At 39.0% G+C, this 20,784-nt stretch overlaps 1 protein-coding gene across 2 annotated transcripts in view; it reads right to left on the bottom strand.

The window, feature by feature from the left end:
* LOC105492547 (alpha-1,6-mannosylglycoprotein 6-beta-N-acetylglucosaminyltransferase) overlaps nucleotides 1-20,784 on the bottom strand; it is a 327,940-nt gene that overhangs the window by 89,927 nt on the left and 217,229 nt on the right. For both annotated transcript variants that reach the window (XM_011759746.3, XM_011759745.3), the window contains exons 9-10: nucleotides 18,284-18,418; nucleotides 12,246-12,379 (exon numbers count right to left, since the gene is read on the bottom strand). In XM_011759746.3, coding sequence (XP_011758048.1) covers nucleotides 12,246-12,379; nucleotides 18,284-18,418 — 269 coding nt within the window. The remainder of the gene's footprint in view (nucleotides 1-12,245; nucleotides 12,380-18,283; nucleotides 18,419-20,784) is intronic.

Genomic DNA, 20,784 nt, shown 5'->3' with positions numbered 1-20,784 from the left:
ATCAGCAAGAAGAAACAACAATCACATATTTAACACAGGCCATCTTACCCGTAACAAAATGTTTTCATCTTACCTTGTTCTTTCTTACACCTGAGGGAGGTGAGGGATTGCTCTCTCCCACACGTTCCCAGTAAAACCGTCATGAGAACACTTCTCTCTAGGATGGATTAACCTGAACCAAAACCTGCTCTTTTTAGGGAAAATACATCTGTCTGAAAATCATTAAGCTGTGTATTCTTTTCCTTGTTGCCTCAGAATAAGGCTACTGTCCGTTTCCCAGCAGAAATGCTCTCACCCAGGTTTCACCACCCACTGGCCAAAAACCTGTAGGGGGCAGGGCTGATCGGGAGTTCTGAATAGGCGCAGAGCCCCCATGTAACTGAATCTGACTCCAGCTGTGTTTTTCACCCAGCTACATAACAAGAGGTTTAGGGATAGAGTGATGAATAATCCCCAGAACCTTTCATCTCCTCTAAGAATTACTCACTCATAAAAGATGTCATTATGGGGTTATATTGAACAGGTGCATGGAATGAAGACAGAATAAAAGGTAAAGCTTGCTGGGGCACAAACCACTCCAAAAAAACACCAACCACTGCAAAGGAATACTGTCTACAGAGTACGCTATTCTGGAAAAGAAAATTTTGGATTTCTCTCATTTGGGTTCTGTAACTTCTCTAACACTTGACCAAGGGGTACAGCAACCCCACACCCTCTCCAAACATCTGCATCTCGTGCCTGTAATTGTAAAAGGCATTTCACCAGCAAGTGACAGTCAGAAAATAATTCTCTCTGGATTAAACAGAGACCCTCTTCTCCTTTACCTTCATTCCGTCAAGAGAAATCTCAGTTTTTCAGATGAGCCTGCTGAGACCATGTGTGGCTGATATTAAATGAAGCAACTGCTCTGCTTGGCTCTGACCTGAATAGAACAGCTATAAATAACATGAAACCAAATTCCTCCTGGTAAATTGAGATATACACAAGATTCTGAAAAGTCCACACACTGCAACCTTAACCACATCCATTCACAGGTAGGTGGTCAGCAAATAGAGAAAGCTGGTCCCTTCATCTCATTCTGGTTGTCCTAGGACTGAGGAGCGGTTTCCCAGGCTTGTACTAGCACAGAAATCCTTTCAGACAGACAGATGGGCAAAGGCGAGCCTGCAGCACAGGCCTAGGATGCCCAGACGCCAATGTCACCCACCATGCATGCAGGGGAACACGATGAAGAAGGGACACTGGCAGGAAGCCCTGAGCTGTGGAAATGCAAGAGCCATGTAAATACTGTGTTGTCAACCTCCGTTTCCCAGGCTTTTGCCTAATGGGGGTGACAGAATGAGGAGATAATAGGGTTGTGACTGGGGAGTTGTGTTCAGTCTGGCCAATCTGTTATTTCATTTCTGTGTTTTTGAACAAGTGCCCAGAGGCAATGGCAATGGCTGCAGTTGGCTGGAAAGTAAATTACTGAATAAATTCTACTGCCAACAAGAGGCAATGGTTGTTTTTCCTCCCCCTTTTGAGGAGCTGAGGGCACAGGGAATTTTCAAGGATTAGCAGGGACAGGAACACAGCCTGTGTGCATTCTCAGTGTTATGGTGCAGCTTAAAATATTTCTTTGTAAAATTTTTTGTTAATTCTAAAAGTTTTGAACTCAAACCTGGCACTCTACTTCAGGATCAGGTGTTTTTAATTTTTTTTTATTTTCAGAAAATTTACATGGTGATTAAAGCATGATGCTTGAAATATTTGTTTCTGAAATGTAGTCATTTAGTCCCTAGGTAGGCACTTAAATAATCCAGCAAGTAAAACAATGGGTTTTATTTCATATTATAAAATACTAATGCATAGTAAAAAATAAAATGCTTTAGCCACCCAAATGAAAAAATACATTTATGTAACATTTTTGTGTGAAAGATTCTCCTAGCTTCTAGCTTGACTGGTGGGAGGGAGAAGTAAATATCAGAAAAACTTGTGAGGAATGGTGGGCTTTTGCTGCTATGACTATAATTTGGTATTCAATCAACTCTGACACTATGAATTTCACATCTAAACTCTCCTCTATGTTTTCATCCAAACACTTTAACTCCTGTCTCACCTTGTGAAATGTTAACTTAGGGATCAACAACCTGCAAGCGTGGTTTAAAGGACCTCAGGTGAGACTTGAGATTTACAAACAGTATCACCACATTTAATGAGCCAAGGCCTGAGCACTGGTCTGACCTCTACATGCCTTCTCCTCCCAGGTGACTCTAAACTTGCCACAGGACACGAAACCTTGACCACATAAGGGTCTGCTCAGCTGTGACTCGCCCCAGCAGGTGATTCTGAAGTAACTACGGGTCCAGTGTGGCTTGCTTCCAAGGATCTGAACACCAGCTGGAGCCTGCCTGGTAACATCTGCCGAGAGCGCCCTGGTCTTATCACAAGTGTTCTTAATGGTGCTTATAATAAATCAAAAGCCACAAGTCCAGGAGGATGTTATCTGAAATGTCCATTTCATTGAGTTCAAATTTCAGGCCAACCTTTCTTTTTTGTTCTGCCTTAGGAAGGGAACAGAGACTTTTATTGTGTTGGGAGGATTTCAAAGAGAAGGTATTTACATTTTAAGGTAAATCAAACAAATCTCAAACGGGATGCAGGAAATCCTGTACTTTCAGTAATACCTTCATCCCAGAGGATAAACAAATGTGATTTTTAAAAAAGATGACTGATATTGAGTTCTGACTACATGCCAAATTCTGTGCTAAGTGCATTATAGTTACTCTTCCATTTTAACCTCATAACCGTGTAACATGTTTGTACAGATAAGAAAACAGAGAGAGATTTGGTTTAACTACCCAAGTCTACATGCTAGGAAATGGCAACACTAGGATTCAGAGTCAGACTGGCTGCTTTCAGGGCATTAACTCCTTAAGTCACTCTAACATACAGCCTCATAGTCCAAATAATTTTCTGCATCCTGTGAACAGCAGTGGGAAACCATGCTTCAGAGGAAAATAATGTTCTAAGGTACAGCAAAATACACAAGAGGGATCCAGAATACATATGCAGTATCACCTCCGTTTCTTGAGTATCTTGTGCCATATATGTATATGGGACCACACAGGTTTTTTTTTTTTTTACATGCTACAAAACTACAGGAGATTTGCCAGACATTAGCAATGATTTTAAGATAATTTAGAACAAAACATCTCTTATTAAGAGAAACACTATTTTAAGCACTTTGGAAGCACCTATTTACAAATGATTACAAATCAGCTTGATGTGTTCCCTGAGCAGAGTATGATGATAACTACTTCTAAGAAATACTATTAGCTTAGCTTGAATAATTCATTCAATGACAAACGTTTTGAAGCATTTCTACAAACCAGGTTATATGATAAGTATTGACAAATTACAATATAAAGATGAGTTTCTGCCCTCAAGGAGCTTACCAACTACTTCAAGAGCTTTCTTTCAATTGCATAAATTTCTGAGGTCTGCTTTTGCTATCAGTTAGTCCCAAACATCTCTAAGAATGTTATGTATCTTCACGTCCCTGGTCACCAAGAGAAGAAACCCCAGTGCCAGCCTGGGCCCATTCTTTAGCCCTCACAGTCAGCAGTCCCAGGGATATTAGTTTCTCAAAAATCCATCAACTCAGCCTTTCCTTTTCATATTTGTTAGTCCAGACCTTCTCACTTTTTGCTCAGACTTCTGCAATAAACAACCTTTTCTTTTTCCTAAATACAAATGGATTTATTGGTTTTCCTGATTATAACAGAAATATATCCTCAGATTAAAACTTTTTTCAGATAATAAAGATATGAGAAAAAAATAAGTTACATATCTTTCATCACCTAGAAATAACCACTATTACTGGTCTTTTTTTCTAAGTTTGTGGATCATTTTTCCCCTCAAAATATTGAATTCCAGTTAATGATGTCAAGCTGAGGCATCAGAGGGTTCTTTTATGTATCCCCCCGCCAAAAAAAAAACAGCAAAAAAGGTGAATTGATGGATAGAGAGAAGATTGGCATATGGATTGATACAGTAAATGGTTAATTGTAAAATCTAGATTTGTGGGTTTCTAGTAACATTTCTTCTGTTTTTTTTGTATGGCTGAAAATGAATAATGCTTGTCATCATATTCATGACATTTTTGCTGATTCTGATAAAACTGACGATAGAAACAAATGCATTGAAAAATAGTTATGTCACACAAGAATTCTGGATTAAAAAACTATACATTACTACGTTATGTGAAAAATTTTACAAAAACTGATTTTTTTTTCCCCTAAATGTTGGTGACACTAGTTTCTTCAAGAGAGAAGGCTGGGATGCAGGCTAGGGAAACTAATATACAGTTGAGCTGAGAAGATGAGTGCCTAAACTGTTGACAAAAGGCACTTCAGGGTAAAATTTTCAAGTGTCAAAAAGCAATTTAGGAGGGAATGGACTCCTTAGAAGAATAACACTGCTGAAAGCTAAGACTCAGACTGAAGGAACCACAAGGCTGATCCTACTCCTCACTGGTCTGCACAGAGCTTAAAGGCAAGAGCCCTCCTGATTCAAGTTAAAGGCCAAAATGGCAGTTTCAATCACAAATAGCTCCTTTGGTTGTCATGCCCTAAAAATAAAATTGTACATGGAAGTTAACTGATCCTTAGCTACAGCCAACAGGCTTATTATTTGCATGAATGGGAACTGACTTGGTTCTAAAATTCCTGTTTTGCCAGGCAAAATTTTTTATCCACAAGCCATCATTCAATTTGATCATGCAAATAAAAATGGCTGTGAGCTCCAAATCCTGGGAGAAATTCAGGGTTGGAATGTCAATGAAAATGACAATCATTATGGTCCGAAAGCCCAACAATGTAAGTAAGTTCCCTGGGAAGACACAAGAAAGTAAGATGAGGCCACTGGCATAAAGAAGTTTCTGCAATCTTAAATTTGTACAACTGTCTCCTTCCCTACATTGCTGCATGGACTAAAAACAGAATAGGCAATATTGTTCATTCTAGTTTAATTCCATCAATAAAAGACTTTCTGAATGCCTACTATGTGCCAGCCACTCTTCAGGATGTTAGAGTTCCAGCAATAAACAAAGCAGCTAAAATTCCTGCCATTATATATCTCAGATTCCAGGGGAGGAAAAAGAAAGTAAAAGTAAGTGAAACATAAATACTGGATAGCAATACAGTTACAGAGGAAAATAAAGCAGGGAAGGGGAGTAGAAAGTTGGGGAAGTAAGGAGTTGCATTTTAAAAGAGGAGGTCACAGTCAGTCTCACTGAAATGACATTTGAGTTTAAAACCTGAAGGAGGAGATGGAGAAGTCTAAAAGAAGAATGTTCCAAGAGATGGGACAACCAATGCAAAGGTCCTGAGGGGGAGTGTGCCTATTCTACTCAAGAAACAGCAAGGAAGTAGAGAGAAATGAGCAAAAAGCAGCGTAGTAAGTGACAGGGTCTTGAGGACCCTGGGAAAACTGGCCTCTAGTTGCCACAACTAGGATGTTCCTCGCCTCTGCATTCAAATTTTCCCTGCTCCATTCACCTGGGTCTGTAATTTCTAAAGTGGAAGTATGAGAAAGTCTTATTTTTGCATACCTCCTGACTCCACTGAAAGTAAGCTTCTGGAGAACAGAGACTTAGACACGCCACAGATGGTCAGGGGACACACACTGAACAAAAGGACAAAATCGACAACCAAATAAAGATTCCAATCTAACTCTTAAACTGATGCTCATAAGGAACAAGAAAATACTTAGGCTTAGTCACCTCTGTAGCCTTTACTAAGGAGCACCTTACAAGGATTTGGGAAAGAGGAGAAGGGGGTAAAAAAAAAAAAAAAAAAAAATCAAAGAGGTGGAAGGTGATATGGGAAAGTTCTAAACACTTCCAGAATCCCCAATCTGCTCTTCTCTCAACTTCGTTATAGCTCCCTGTCTTTTCTGCTCCAAATTTCCACAAGTACCAAGAAACGTTGAATATTCTCCAGCCTTCACTATACAGAATGTGAGCACCCAGAAGGCAAATTCTTCTGTGTCTTCACATTGTGAATGACAGCCAAAATGTTGTAGGTACTTAACACATACACACATAATAAATAAAACTATACGAACACAGTTTGCTCAGGCAATGTAGTAAATGTTCTATGGTAATGATATGAAAAGTGAGGCTGTTAAGCAGAACTGATTTCAAAGGTTATTGAATATTTTGTAGGATATAAAAATAAGGTCTGAGATCTGAAGACCAGGGATGGGGTATCTTGTAATGCCTGCTACTGTTAATTTCAGCCATCAACTCTAGGGAAAGAGAGGAAAAAACTCAATTAGATAAAGATGATTTACCACTGCCAATGTTTTTACACAAGCCAGATGAAGTTGTAAATGAGGGTGTGGTGCATGCAGATAATTAGAGCTATCCAAATACTGGAAAATTTACAGTGCAAGTCATCAATTTTAGAGCTCTCTCTTCTAAATGGTAAAGGCAAATGCCTTCGCTCTTATTTTTCTGTGCAGGCAGATTTCTTGCATTTATTTACTGAGACATAATGCACCTTGTTTGAGACTGTGAAAAATAAAAGATGGCCTTCAGGAGTTTAAAACAAGCCGTATGCATGGACTACAGGCAGAGACTGAAATAATACCTAAATATATGCCAAGCCAGGTACCTGGCAACCATAAAAAAAGCATCAGTTAAATCTCAAGAAATAACAAAAGCATCCCCAAATAACTATGACTTAGGAACTAGCCACTTGACTGTAGAAGAGTCTTGGAAACAATGGTTTTCAAATCTGCGTAGAGTCTTGAAGAAAAAAAAAGATGATATATTAAGTGGAAAAAAAGCAGATACAAAATTTTGGTAAGTATGTGACAAGTATGTAAAAACATACTTGTGAAAAAGATAAAAGTTACACCAGGGTTAGGGGAGCCTTTTTCAGTAGGAGGAAGTCTTTCCGTTTTTGTAATTGGGTTACATTTCTTTATAAATTTGATTGGAAAATTGGAGGAAGTCACTTAAGTAGAGTTTTAAAGAAAAAATTAAATTTTGCTTCTCAGAGACCAGCAGGCTGTTGGGTGAGGCTGGGGCCAGACCTGGGGAGGAATATGGTTGGGGGTTGAGGCCAGAGAGCCTAAGGTCTTGAATACTTTGCTGTGGAGTTTAAAATCATCCCATGGACAAAAGGAAGGCACTGCAGTCTCTGAGGAGAAATCACCTAATCCAAGCTGAGCTTTCAAAAGCTGGCTTTTGTGGCTGGAAAGCCTTAGTACCTAGTTCAGAGGTCATGTTAACACGTGGACAGGAGGAGCGAGCAGGAATGGGGGCCTAGAAGGAGGAACAACCAGACTTACCAGATTCCTGGGGAAAAACCATCACTTAAGAGACCTAATCAAATGGCCTTAGTATCGTCTGGCCACCAGTCCCTCCAGAAGCTGCTTAGGAAGGTGTCAGGAAGAGTCTATGTGGACACCACCTAAAATGCCTAACTGCAAAGAGAACACATGATGGCAATGGCACCAGTGAACTTCTGAGACTGTGGGCAAAATAATACAGAAATGCAAGGTTGTTCAACTTGTAGAAACCCCACCAACTTAGAAAATGAGTTAGAGGAGAAACGGAAGGAGTCTTAAAGTGAGATGTGTACCATGAATATTTAAGAACGCAAACACATTCCGGTCCAGCGTATTTCGTTTCACTGCTCCTCAAGATGCATCCCAATGGTGTATTTTTCTTTATCTTCCCACCGGGTTCTTTTGGACTGGCCTTCCCCACGCTCTCTGTCTGCACATAAACCACAATGCTGCTACGTCTTATGATAAGGCAACTAGTCCTGAAGACTTGATTCCTCAAGTATAGCACTCTATTTCCACAGTCTCGGAACTTTTCATTGCGCATTCCATCAGTAGAACACAATCTAAGCACATAGGATTCTGAGTACATCCTCAGTATATGTGCATATTTATACAGAAATTAGATAATGATTACTATCCAGCTCATATATTAAGCACTAGTAAATGTTTCACTTTTGAAAAATTAACAATAAATAAATATAACTTTTGATATTCAAAGGAATGCTATTTCTCTTCAGACTACTGCAGTAGCCACATTGACCCAAAAGGTAAAGGAATGGAGGGCTATATGGGAAGGACCTAGTAGACTGGACCCCAGGCCTTTGTCACATGGGAAGAAAGGGACCCTCTTCCAAGCATGCATCCAAGTTCACTGTGGGCGGGCGCTGGAAAACAGAGTGCAGGAGCTTTTTGTTGTTGCTGCAAATTTTCCAGCTCAGACACATCTGAATAGGACAAAGGTCTCAAACTGCTTTATTTCTCTATTCATTTCTATATTTCCTCCATTCAAGTCAGCCTCATCCATGAGAAAGTTTTCCATCAACCTGTTACTTGATGGATTTAGTGACGACTGATGATGATTGTTTTGCTCTACTGTCTCATCAGGACTTTTATAATGCTCATTTTCTAATTCATTCCTTTTGCATTTATTAGTTGTGATTTCTCCATGATTAATGACTTTCTCTCATCAACTGTTTGATTATTTTCAAATACAATTTGTGCTAGAAAGGCATGATCAAAGCTGAATTCTTTCACTTTAGTTTTTACAGTAATGAGGTAGTATCCTAGCAATTTGCAAAGGTGACCCACTACACTTTGTGGAGTTTTCTTGGTTGGTGTATCATTCCGGAATCTAGAATCTTTAGGTACTCCCCTCTTTTTGTATACTAAAGATCTTGGTTCCTACAACATACCTATAACAGTTTCAAGTAACAATATAAATATTTCCCACTACAACTGTATAGTCAAAGCATGGTCTTTTAAAGCCACTTAAGTAATAATCTTCTCTATATGAGAGGTTAACATCAACCTCATGCGTATAGCTAGGTTTGTCTCTATCTGCTTTCAATTCTTAGTGAATGCTTTTCTTTTTTATTTGAATTTTTATTGTGGTAAAAAACAAGTAACACTAAATTTACCATCTTAATCTTTTTTAAGTGTTCAGTAGTGTTAAGTGTATTCACACTGGTATGCAAGAGATCTTCAGAACTTTTTCATCTTGTAATACTGAAACCCCATAGCCATTAAACACTAATTCCTCCTCCCAACTTGGTAACCACCTTTCCGTTTTCTGTTTCTATGATTTTGACTACCTTAGATACTTTATGAGTGGAATCATATGGTATTCACCTTTTTGTGACTAGCTTATTTCCCTTAGCATAATATCCTTGAGGTTCATCCATGTTGTAGCATATGAAGGATTTCCTTCCTTTTTAAGGCTAAATAATATTGCATATATATGTACACTACGTTTTTCTTTATCCACTTGTGTGGATGGACATTTGGGTTGCTTCTACCTCACGGCTATTAGGAATACTACTGCAGTGAACATGAATGTGCAAATACTTCTTCGAGATCCTACTTTGAATTCTTGGAATATTTCTCTTTTTAAATTAGGTAAAACATTTACATGGTCTTAAAATCAAAATAAGGAACATTAAGAGACATCAGCCTTCTAGCCCCATCCCTGGATACCTTTTTATCCAGTGGGAATCACTTTATCCAATGGCAATCACTTTTATTAGTTTATTTATACTTTCATTGTTTCTTTTGGAAATATAAGTTCATTCATATATACTAACACGACCACACACACTCTTCCTCTATATCTGACATATATAAAAGGGAGTAGCTCTACACTGTCCTGCACACTGACTCTTATCACTTAAAATATCCTAGACATGCCCCTCCTGGAATGAAAGCCTTCCTCATTTCTTTTTATAGCTACATAGTACTTCATTCTATTAATGGATCATATTATTCACTCAGTCCTCTATGATGATTACTTGGGTTGTTTCTTGTTGCTTCCTATCACAAATAGTGCTGCACTAAATGCCCTTGAGCACATGCCACATCTTGATTTTGCTCATTATCTTTGGAATAGATTCCTATATACGAGGTGCTTAGTTGAAGAAAGAAAATGCAGAGGCAGTTTTACTAGATCCTGACAAACACATCCCCACTGGGGTAGTACCATGCTGCATTCTAACCACTAGGGTTGAAGAGGGCTGGTTTTGCTCACCGCATCATCAGAATAGCTACGCTGTTCAACTTTTGCATTTCTGCCAATCTGTACATGGGACATGGTATCTTGGTGCAGTTTAAAAATCCATTTCTCTTACTGTGAGTAAAGTTAACATCTTTCCATATGTTCAGAGCAGTAAATTTCTCTTTCCTCTAAACTTAATAGCCTTTTCCCATTTTTCTGTTGGAACATGGAACTTTTTCTTAATTTTTATATATATATATAAATACATATATATATAATGTGTATATATATAAAAATATATATGTATGTGTATATATAAGGGTCTATATTAGTAATTTAGCCCTCTGTGATATCATTTACTTACGATGTTATTGGTTGTTGTTTTGCCATACAGGTTCTTCTTTTTTTTAAAATATAGTCAAGCATATCAATTTTCCCTCATTTCTGCTGAATTCTGAGTCATGGTTAGGGAACTAATTCCCTTCCCAGGTTAACAGAAATTAATCCATGTTTTTATCTTCAGTTACATTTTAAGCAGTGAATTTCCTTCAATTTAATCAACCAATACTGCTGAAATTCTCCATCCATGGAGAACAAAATAGGTTTGCAGGACTGTAAATTCCAACATTCTAAAATAGAACTTTGTTTTCTAGGGAAAAAAAAAACCTCTCTTCTCTACTCCCTGGAAACTCCATCTCTTGTGGGGCACACACCTGCCATAGCACCCAGCGGTTTTAGTCACTTTGAACACAGTTAATGTTTTATTTCACTTGATTTAACACACAGGTCACTTCTTAGGCTATTCTGTGCCACCTTATCCCATCCCTCAAAGTTACACAGCAAAGTCAAATCACAGGCAAACTCTGAGCATCCTCACCACACTAAAAGCCATCTGTTACCTAATGTGCCAAAAATCTATTTGCCCCATGAACTGTGCCCCAGGGACGGTGTGTAATAGTAGGATGATACAGCTCCATGAACAATGACGTTTATGAAGCATACAACACACTCTCACAAATCTGAGCTTAATAGAACACTTAAGGATGAGTTGATTTTTAAAATTACTCTCCATTCTTAATTCTCCCTTCTCATGCCTAACACCCAAAGATTAGTCCAATGCATGTGCTGTTACATTTAGTGAGTGTGAGACAGGGGTTACCTTCAGGTAGCTGCATACAATGGGAAGGAACAACCACATGGGAAGAAGATTAGGAAGGAGTCTTTTGGGTCTTGGTTCTACAAAGCAAACAGATTCATCTCAGAAGTTACAAAGTGGAAACCTCTGGATCAAGCTTATCCTGATAATTTTAGAAAACAGGAATTCTCTCATCATCCAAATTATCTCATGTGGCCTTTCACTTCTGGAATAGGGCTTCATCTCATTACTCAAGACTATTGACTTACAAAATAAATTCATTGTTGGCATAAACACTATCAAATGTGGTTTTTGAGTTCACAGTCCTCAGCTAATTAGAAATGAGGCTAGTGCCAGGTAAACAGAAAGCAGCAGGAAGAAATGGTAAAAGTGGGAAAATAACCCTATAGAAACAGAAAATGTCTAAGAGCCTAGCATCTGTGGCCAGTTAATTCATCATCATTTGGTGTGCTGTTCTTACTGTACTGGCTCATGAAATAAGCACTGCTGCTGAAAACAATGACACCAAGTCAGCAAGAGAAGGCAAAATTTCATTCTGGGCCGAGGATTGAAGAAGTCAGTAAAATACAAAACTGAGTTTAAAACAGTTCCATTTTTTAAAAGCTATTTTTTTCTTTAAAAAGTTTGATGCTTAAATAATTCAGGTTTAATTATGTGGAAAATAGATCTGCATGAAAGACTTCACCCCTCATTAGTGACAAAGTGTACCCTAAATAGCATCTATGTGGCATAAAATGTGTTTAGTGCCTGCCAATCTAAAGTCACTGCAAAGTCCTTTCCCAAGTAGTTTCTAATGATACTTTGTACTGAACATTTTTTCTCCAGAATATTTCCAAGCTTTTCAAAAAATGTTAATGTGGCCTTTCGATTTCAACTAAAAAACAAAACAAACCAATTCAGTAATTCCCAAGGAAAGGTTCAACAGCACAGACTTCTACAGCTAATGGTCCTGAGAATCATAACCCAAAATAGATGGCGGCTAATTTTCTCATCTATTCTTGGTGGCATTCTGGAAAGCATACATGAAACAGGAATACTCACGGAACATGGTATAAAACTGCTGAGGGTTCAGATTCCATTTTCCCCAGGGGGTCTTGTGGCCTTTCGATTGGGCATAATTTGCGTGATTAAATTCAGGTTCAGTACCAAATGAATCGAGGACTCGGAGCATGCACCTGAAAGAAAACAGCAATATGTTTAACACTACATACTTGCCCCCAAAGTTGAAAAGGTAAAAGCTCTAACCCTTCCTTCAGGACTACTAAAAATAGGTAAATCCTTTTAGACAGACGCAGGACCAGACAAAAACTGAGATGTTTTAGAATAGCTTGTGTACCAAACATCTACTTGTGTCACTTTAGTGTCTGAGACATCACACAGCAGATACGATTTGCTTCAGATCGGGTAACTAATTACAGAGGATCAATCAACTACCAGCAAAATAAAAAGTTCCATGAAAGCTTGAACTGGGGACTGCCATGTTCAATGCCGTACCCCCATCACCTAGCCAGAGCTGAGCACACAGTAGGTGACTAATCAACCGATGCCAAAGAAACAGAGCTACCATCTACAGAGGTCTGATTCTGCTTAAATCATATGACATGTGTTATCTCTAGGAGAAATCACTCAACGTTTTCATCAGTTGGAGTATTTGACTTTACATTAAGCTTAGAATCTTTCAGTAGGCAATGGTATTTTTTATATTTCTGATAGCAATAGAACTTTATTTGCTTTCTCCTAGAACTTGAAGAAATGCAAGTGAAGACGTTTTGTTTACTATTCCACCAAAGCCATAAAACAGGGCCAAATCTGGTCTCCCGTCTATTTTCGTAAGGTCTGTGAGCTTAGAATAATCTTTACGTTCTTTTTTTTTTTTTTTTTTTTTTGAGACGGAGTCTCGTTCTGTCGCCCAGACTGGAGTGCAGTGGCCGGATCTCAGCTCACTGCAAGCTCCGCCTCCCGAGTTCACGCCATTCTCCTTTCTCAGCCTCCCGAGTAGCTGGGACTACAGGCGCCCGCCACCTTGCCTGGCTAGTTTTTTGTATTTTTAGTAGAGACGGGGTTTCACCGTGTTAGCCAGGATGGTCTCGATCTCCTGACCTCGTGATCCGCCCGTCTCGGCCTCCCAAAGTGCTGGGATTACAGGCTTGAGCCACCACGCCCGGCCATCTTTACGTTCTTAAATGGTTTTTAAAAAATATTTTGTGACATGTACAAATTATATACAATTCCAATTTCCATGTTCAAAAATAAAAATTGTATTTGAATGTGGCCATACCCTGTTGTTGACCTATTGTCTACGGCTGCTTTCATCCTGTAACAGCACAGCTGAATAGCTGCAGTGACGCATACATGGCCCAAAAAGCTTACAATGTTTACTAGCTGGCTCTTTTCAGAAAGTTTCCTGACCGCTGCTCGAGAGTGCACGAAGAACAACCAATTGGAAGAAAGGAATCAATCCCAAAACAAAATTTATTGATTTTGGTAACATTTCATCACTGACTTTCAAAGTATTTGATGTAAATTAAACTTGAGGATGGCCAATAAAAGCAGTTCTATTTTCTAGTATGTATCAATAATACTTCTGAATAACTTTTAGAAGACTAAGAAGCATAAAAGTAAAGATTGAAACTCATATTTTAGAATCAGATGATGGTAACAACTTTTAAAAATCTGGCTCAGTTTTTAAAATCCAAACATGAGATTGGACTTTCTAGGAAGTATACTTATAAATTTTCTTTTCTGTGTGCTAGTTTTCTCGTTAGAGATCACTACAATTTGTTAAGGCCAGGAAGTGAAGAAAAGAAAGGCAGGAAGGCCACAACCACACGTCAAATACAAGCTGACCACAGGAGGAATTTCCCTGTCTGAGATTCTTGTGTGGCTCTCACGGAATATGCTCTCATCATAGCGACAGTTTTCACAGTATCATCAAAGATACGTCATTGGTCTGGTGGCCAATAGGTGGCCAGAAATAAAGCCCACAGTCCTGAAAAAAGAAAGCTAGGGACCCAAGGAACAGATCAGTGTTTTTGTTTTCTTTGCTCTTTGAATAGCTCAGAGCATCCCTTTCCACTTAATAAAACATACCCATTTCTTATATTTTTCCGTTTAAAAAAAAGATGTACAAGGAACTGGTTTGAGCCAGTATATATTCTTCTGCAAAAGCTGGCAGTGTTAATGGTGGCAGCTCTGAAGGTCACTGCAAAAAGCGGGAAGAGAGGACAGGACCCACGCTGATTTGTGGGGCTGGGGAATGCTCCACTCCTACCAGAGAATCAGACCTGGGATTCGCCAGCACTACTTTGTGAGTCAAAGATTACAGCACTTTGTGCAGGCACAGCAGGGAGAAATGGGCCACTCTTGTCATAAGGAGCCTTGGCTTGAAGGCTCAGCTTTTTCCACTTATTGGCAATTGACTCCAACAGTCTACAGCCGTCCTTGGTAACTGGTGGGTTGGTTCCAGGACCCCTGTGGATACCAAAATCCAAGGATACTCAAGTCCCTTACATAAAATGGTATAGTACTTTCATATAACCTATGCACATCCTCTCATATTTAAATCTCTAGATTACTTATAATGCCTAGTATCATATTTGTATTTTTATTATTGTATTATTATCTTTTTCCTTCAGATATTTTTGGTCTGTGGTTGAATCTGTGGATGCGGAACTCATGGCTATAAAATGCTAACAATATACTCTTCTCTAGCTTTGGCTGGTGACCATATTTTTAACTTGAAGTCTTATTATTGTTATTTTTGATTTGGGCAACTAAAACAAATCCTGATGAGTAAAGCTGTCTGCTAAGGGCCTAACGCCTGAAAGCCCAGACTTTGCACAGTGCCTAGATGTAAGCTATGTGGCACTGGGCTCTTCCTGAAAGAGGAATGGAATGATCAGCTGTCTCTCAGAAATTTACAATTTGACATCCTTTTACTTGAGGCTTTTGCTTGGGAATTGCTATTCTAGCTTATCTAGGTTTAATTTATAAAGCACAGACAGGACACTGGACTTGGTCTAGCACATGGAAGGTTTGACATTACAGTTTTCCTTCTTCAATCACATCCTGCATCTGTGTGTTTTGCAACTATTTTTATAATGTGTTGCTAATATTTAGGTCTTCCCTCTAATGTCTCTGTGTCTGGAACATCATAAGCAGACTAACGACTTAAAAAGATATTTGTTTTGATGCCCAAGGCAGCTCGCCTTCTTTTTTTTTTTAGACAGAGTCTCGCTCTGTCGCCCAGGCTGGGGTGCAGTGGCCAGATCTCAGCTCACTGCAAGCTCCGCCTCCTGGGTTTACGCCATTCTCCTGCCTCAGCCTCCCGAGTAGCTGGGACTACAGGGGCCCGCCACCTCGCCCGGCTAATTTTTTTGTATTTTTAGTAGAGACAGGGTTTCATTGTGTTAGCCAGGATGGTCTCGATCTCCTGACCTCGTGATCCGCCCGTCTCGGCCTCCCAAAGTGCTGGGATTACAGGCTTGAGCATCACAGCAGTCATGCCAAGTAACTCCTGGAACCTTCTCTTTGCTGTTAGCCACACTACTATGAAATGGATGTTCAGGAGCTCCTTGCCATGCCCTAATTTCTAATCTGGTGTTTAACATAAAACATGGCATATCTTAGACTACTTGCAGTTTACTTTCTTGTAAGTCCTTCGACAAAGGCCTTGTAGGAAGTAAAATGGGTATGAGTTTTGCAGTAACTAGCAGAATACTAGTTGCATGTAGGCATGTAATATATGTTTAATCGAATTTCCTAGGTCCCTACGTAAATTGGACAAAATTTACAATTAATTTTCCAAGGGTTTGCTCCTAATTGAAAGATCAGATAACAACAATACATTTAATGGAATACATACCAACAACCAAGATGAATACTGACAATTCACCTTGGTTGTTGGTATGTATTCCATTAAATTTCTGATTTTTAAAAGGGAAAATTTTAAATCTTTTCTGACAATTTCTAATTTTTAAAAGGGAAAGAAATCGGCAAGAAACTTCCAAGGGGACCTGAGTAGACTTTTAATAGAATCTTCGCTTCATCACACCACAAAGACTGTAGACCTAAAGCACTAACAGACCTCCTGCCAGGTAATATCACTAACATAGATGATTTATTAAAGAAAGGCAGATAGACATTACATTCATCCATAAAACCCCCTCTGAGATGGTGCCTGTTCATCCAACAAGAATGAAATGCCAATCAACGGTGACCATTTTAATAACAAAATTATCCTTTTTTAATTCACCTAAACACTACCACTGAGAATATTTTTCCATCCAAAGAACTCTTCTTAATAGCGAGGATATGTGAGTCAAGGGAAGCCTGTACTGCATAGATTCCTTTGCACATTTATCAGATGTCTGCCATTTACAAAACGGTAGAAAACAACTAACTCTACTTTCGTCAAGATTTCAAGAAACAAGCCAAAACCAGGAAAAAACCTAATGCAAAAGGTAGAGCACTATCTTGGCCTGCAGCAAGTTTTTAGTTTTGCTTTTTTTATATTTATGTGCCATTTACATAAGTTTATTCACCTTTTAGAATTTATTTTTTAAAGGAAACTTTTAAAGACCATAAATAAAACCCAGTATTATGCAGCCATAAAAAAGGATGAGTTCATGTCCTTTGTAGCTACATGGATGAAGCTAGAAACCATCATTCTAAGCAAACTATCACAAGGACAGAAAACCAAACACCGCATGTTCTCACTCATAGGTGGGAATTGAGCAATGAGAACACTTGGACACAGGGTGGGGAACATCACACACTGGGGCTTGTCGTGGGAAGGTATAGCGTTAGGAGATACACCTAACGTAAATGACGAGTTAACGGGTGCAGCACACCAACATGGCACATTTATACATATGTAACGAACCTGCATGTTGTACACATGTACCCTAGAACTTAAAGTATAATTTTAAAAAATTCATTCTAAAACTGGCAAAATAACTCAGTTTCTCTGTCCATAAAGTTATTAGTCTTGATGAAACTGACATGAGTAGTCAGTGTTATCTAGTACTGTTGTTTACTATTCTCTCATGACTAAAGACCTCCAAATCATTTGATACTCCTGGCAAGGACCAAATTTGGTGGTTTGGGGGACCTTTGTAATGAGAGGAATTTTTAAATGTGATAAAGGACAGAAGCAATAAAAGACAAGACAAAAAATAAAAATGAGAAATTAAAAAAAAACCCAAAAATTAGAAAGAAAAAACCCAGTATTGACCACCATACATGCAAGATAACAACAACAAAAAAGCATATAACCTTTAGGAAGTATTTTACAATTTAGAATAGATACTTTTGCGTGCTGAATGCTGAGACTCACAGCTACTCTCACATTGTTAAGAATGCATGTGTTAAAAGTAGTGACAGAGATATAGTAGCATCAAACTACACCTTTTCTCAAAAAGACTGAAAGAAAATTGAAAAATTAATAAATTTCTTTATATAATTCATTGTGATTTAGGGCCATGTTTGTATACCAGGTAAAAGTGTTTCAAATACTAAATCGTGGTCCCAAACCCACACTCAGGGAAACACTGAGCTACTCTACTAAATAATAAAGACTGCACAGAGTACACATGCACCACAGTCATACTAATCATTGGCTTATCTTAAAAAGTGCAAGATCCCAGCATTCAGATAACGTATTCCCAGATTTCCCTTCCATGAATGACAAGAATACTGATGAGGTAAAGGGTAAGAAAAGTCAATCATGATCTAAAACCCAAGGAACACAAGAAATGACACTGTACGTATCTTATCAAAATGGTTATTTGATTAAATAGATTAACACTGGCATACGCATACTGAGAGGAAGGCTAAGTATTAATACTAGTCAAGGTAGGAGGTTGAACACTTGTTTTCTATTTTTAAGAAACCAATGAAAATAATGAATAGCCAAAGAAAGTACAAAGTCACTGAGAATCTGAATTTCAATTATGAATGAGCAATACACTCCATACAGCTGAAAAGATACTATTTGAGAAGCTTTTTCTACCCACAACCATGCAACCTTTGTTGAGGGGGAAAAAACCCCTTAAGTCAGAAAACCATGCAGCACTTACTGGTAATGAACCCAGGATGGTCCAAGAGTTTTCTTGAATTGAGCAAGTCCTACAATATCAATATAAATGAGCTCAACGATCCTGTCTCCTACAGTTGGGCAGCCAGATCGGTTTCCTACAACCTTCTTCATGATTCTAGAGAAACGGCAAGAGAGAGGGGAGAAAAAAGAGAAAAATCATTTACTTAAAAGGTAATAAACTTGGCAACTTTAATGGTCAAATGCCACCACAACAATCCTTATTAGAGATGACAGCATGGCCCTTTCAAATCTGCTACTTATATAAATTATTTCCATCCATTAAGGCCAACCCAGTACCCTGATTCTGACTCATGCAAAATGGTGCAAATGGTGGCATAGAAACACAGTCTTTGAAATCAAGGAAGACATGGGTCTGACTCCATCACCACTATGCAGCAGCTGTGAGACCTTAAACAAGTTACTTAACCTCTCTCAAACTCTTTGCTCATTCCAGAAAACAAGGACTGGATACAAAGAGCATTGGACGCCAATCTCTCAGGGGTTCTTCACAATGAGATACTGAAAAGAAAGTGCCTAATGAATACCAGACACTCAACAACTTAGTTTTCTCCCCCAGAGCCTGTTCTTACTGCTCAGCACCCTTATTAACCTGCCCCCCATCCCCTTTTTCTAAATGTCTTCAATTTCTAGCCTCTATAGTATTAACTTCTTTCTACCTGTCTCATACTGTTCCTTAACTTTTTCTGCTATGTCAAATTTTTCCTCCTAGCTTGACCATATTACAGAACTGGCACTACGGTTTATAGTTTTATTTTTATCACCCTTTCCCCCACCCATGCATTCATCCACACAAAACCACACTTGTGCTCAGAGTGTGATGATGTACCTGATTGGTAGGCCAACTTCATGTGTAGGAACAAGTAACTGCTAACCCTACTGCTACCCACTTACTAATCAACCACCACTGTTGCTTATCCCGGCCCACACCCCACAATAATCCTTCACCAAATTATGAACATCCTGCTTCAAAGGACAAGAGTCACAAACAGGACTCTGCTCGACAGCTCCGTATTAACCACCACATCAGCCACCCTCCTTCCTTCTCCCCTGTTTATGAAAGAACTAGGTTCTGCAGAACCAGTTTCTTCCCAAGAGTCAGAAAACCCTTTCTGTTAAGGGCCAGACAGTGAATATCTTCATCTTTGCAGGCCATACATTCTCAGTCACAACTGGCCCATTCTCCCGTTGTGGAATGAAGACAGCTATACATGATATGTAAACAATAGGCATGGCTGTGTTCCCATGAAACTTTATTTATTATTTATTTTCAGATGGAGTTTTGCTCTTGTTGCCCAGGCTAGAGTGCAATGGCACGATCTTGGCTCACTGCAACCTCCACCTTCCGGGATCAAGCGATTCTCCTGCCTCAGCTTCCTGAGTAGCTGGGATTATAGGTGCCTGTCCCCATACCTGGCTGATTTTTGCATTTTTACAAAAGAGAGACAGGGTTTCACCATGTTGGTCAGGCTGGTCTCCAACTCCTGACCTCAGGTGATCCACCCGCCTCGGCCTCCCAAAGTGCTGGGATTTTAGGCGTGAGCCACCATGCCTGGCCCCATGGAACTTTATTTACAAAAAAAGACAGAGGGCTGATTTGGCCTGCTGAGCCATAGTTTGCAAACATGATGCTCAGTGTTTCCCAAACTCGCCTGTATAATGAAATTACCTGGAGGCATCACAAAATACTTATGGCTCTGCCCTACCCCCAAGGGTTGTGATCTAATTAGCCTGTGGCATGGTCTGTGGGATTTTTAAAAGATACCCCACAGTTAAAAAATAAATACAAAGATCTCCAGGTGGTTCTAAAGTACAGATATATTTAAAGACCACTGTTCTATGTTGCTTCCACAATTATCTTCTTAAATAAAACACATCTAGCCCTGACCCCAGTGTGCATAAAGACTACTCGAGTTAAGTCCTCACTTAACATCATCAATAGGTTCCTGAAAACCGGGACTTTAAACAAAACAACAGATAGCAGGCCCACCAATAAAGTCATTTCCTTCAAATCAGTGGTTATAATGTTAATGAAAAAAACTGGCTTGATTTTACATAATTTCAGTTATAGTCCTAGTTTCCAAGAACCTATCAACAATGTTAAGTGAGGACATACTGAACAAATTTTCCCTCGACCATCAAATTCAGTCTCTGACTGATAAATCCCTAACATGCCTTTCCTGACCTCCCCAGGCAGTACTTGTCCCTGGTACTACCACAGCACTCCATTTATTTACCTACCCACTCATTCATTCACCTATTTATTCCTTCACTCATTCACTCTATAGTTATGTGAGTACTCATTACTTGCTAGGCACTATCTAGATGCCCACTACACAGTGACAATACTCAGTTTTCTGTAATCCCAGTGCTTACATTCTAGCATCCACATACACCTCACTTAGCACCAATAGAACTGGAATTAGTGTAGTTATTATGTAATATATTAATTGTAATTATCAA

The sequence above is a fragment of the Macaca nemestrina genome, chromosome 11 (genome assembly GCF_043159975.1).
Source record: "Macaca nemestrina isolate mMacNem1 chromosome 11, mMacNem.hap1, whole genome shotgun sequence".
Classification (NCBI taxonomy): domain Eukaryota; kingdom Metazoa; phylum Chordata; class Mammalia; order Primates; family Cercopithecidae; genus Macaca; species Macaca nemestrina.
Note: the sequence above shows the minus strand (reverse complement) of the source record. Positions and strands in the feature narration are given on the sequence as shown.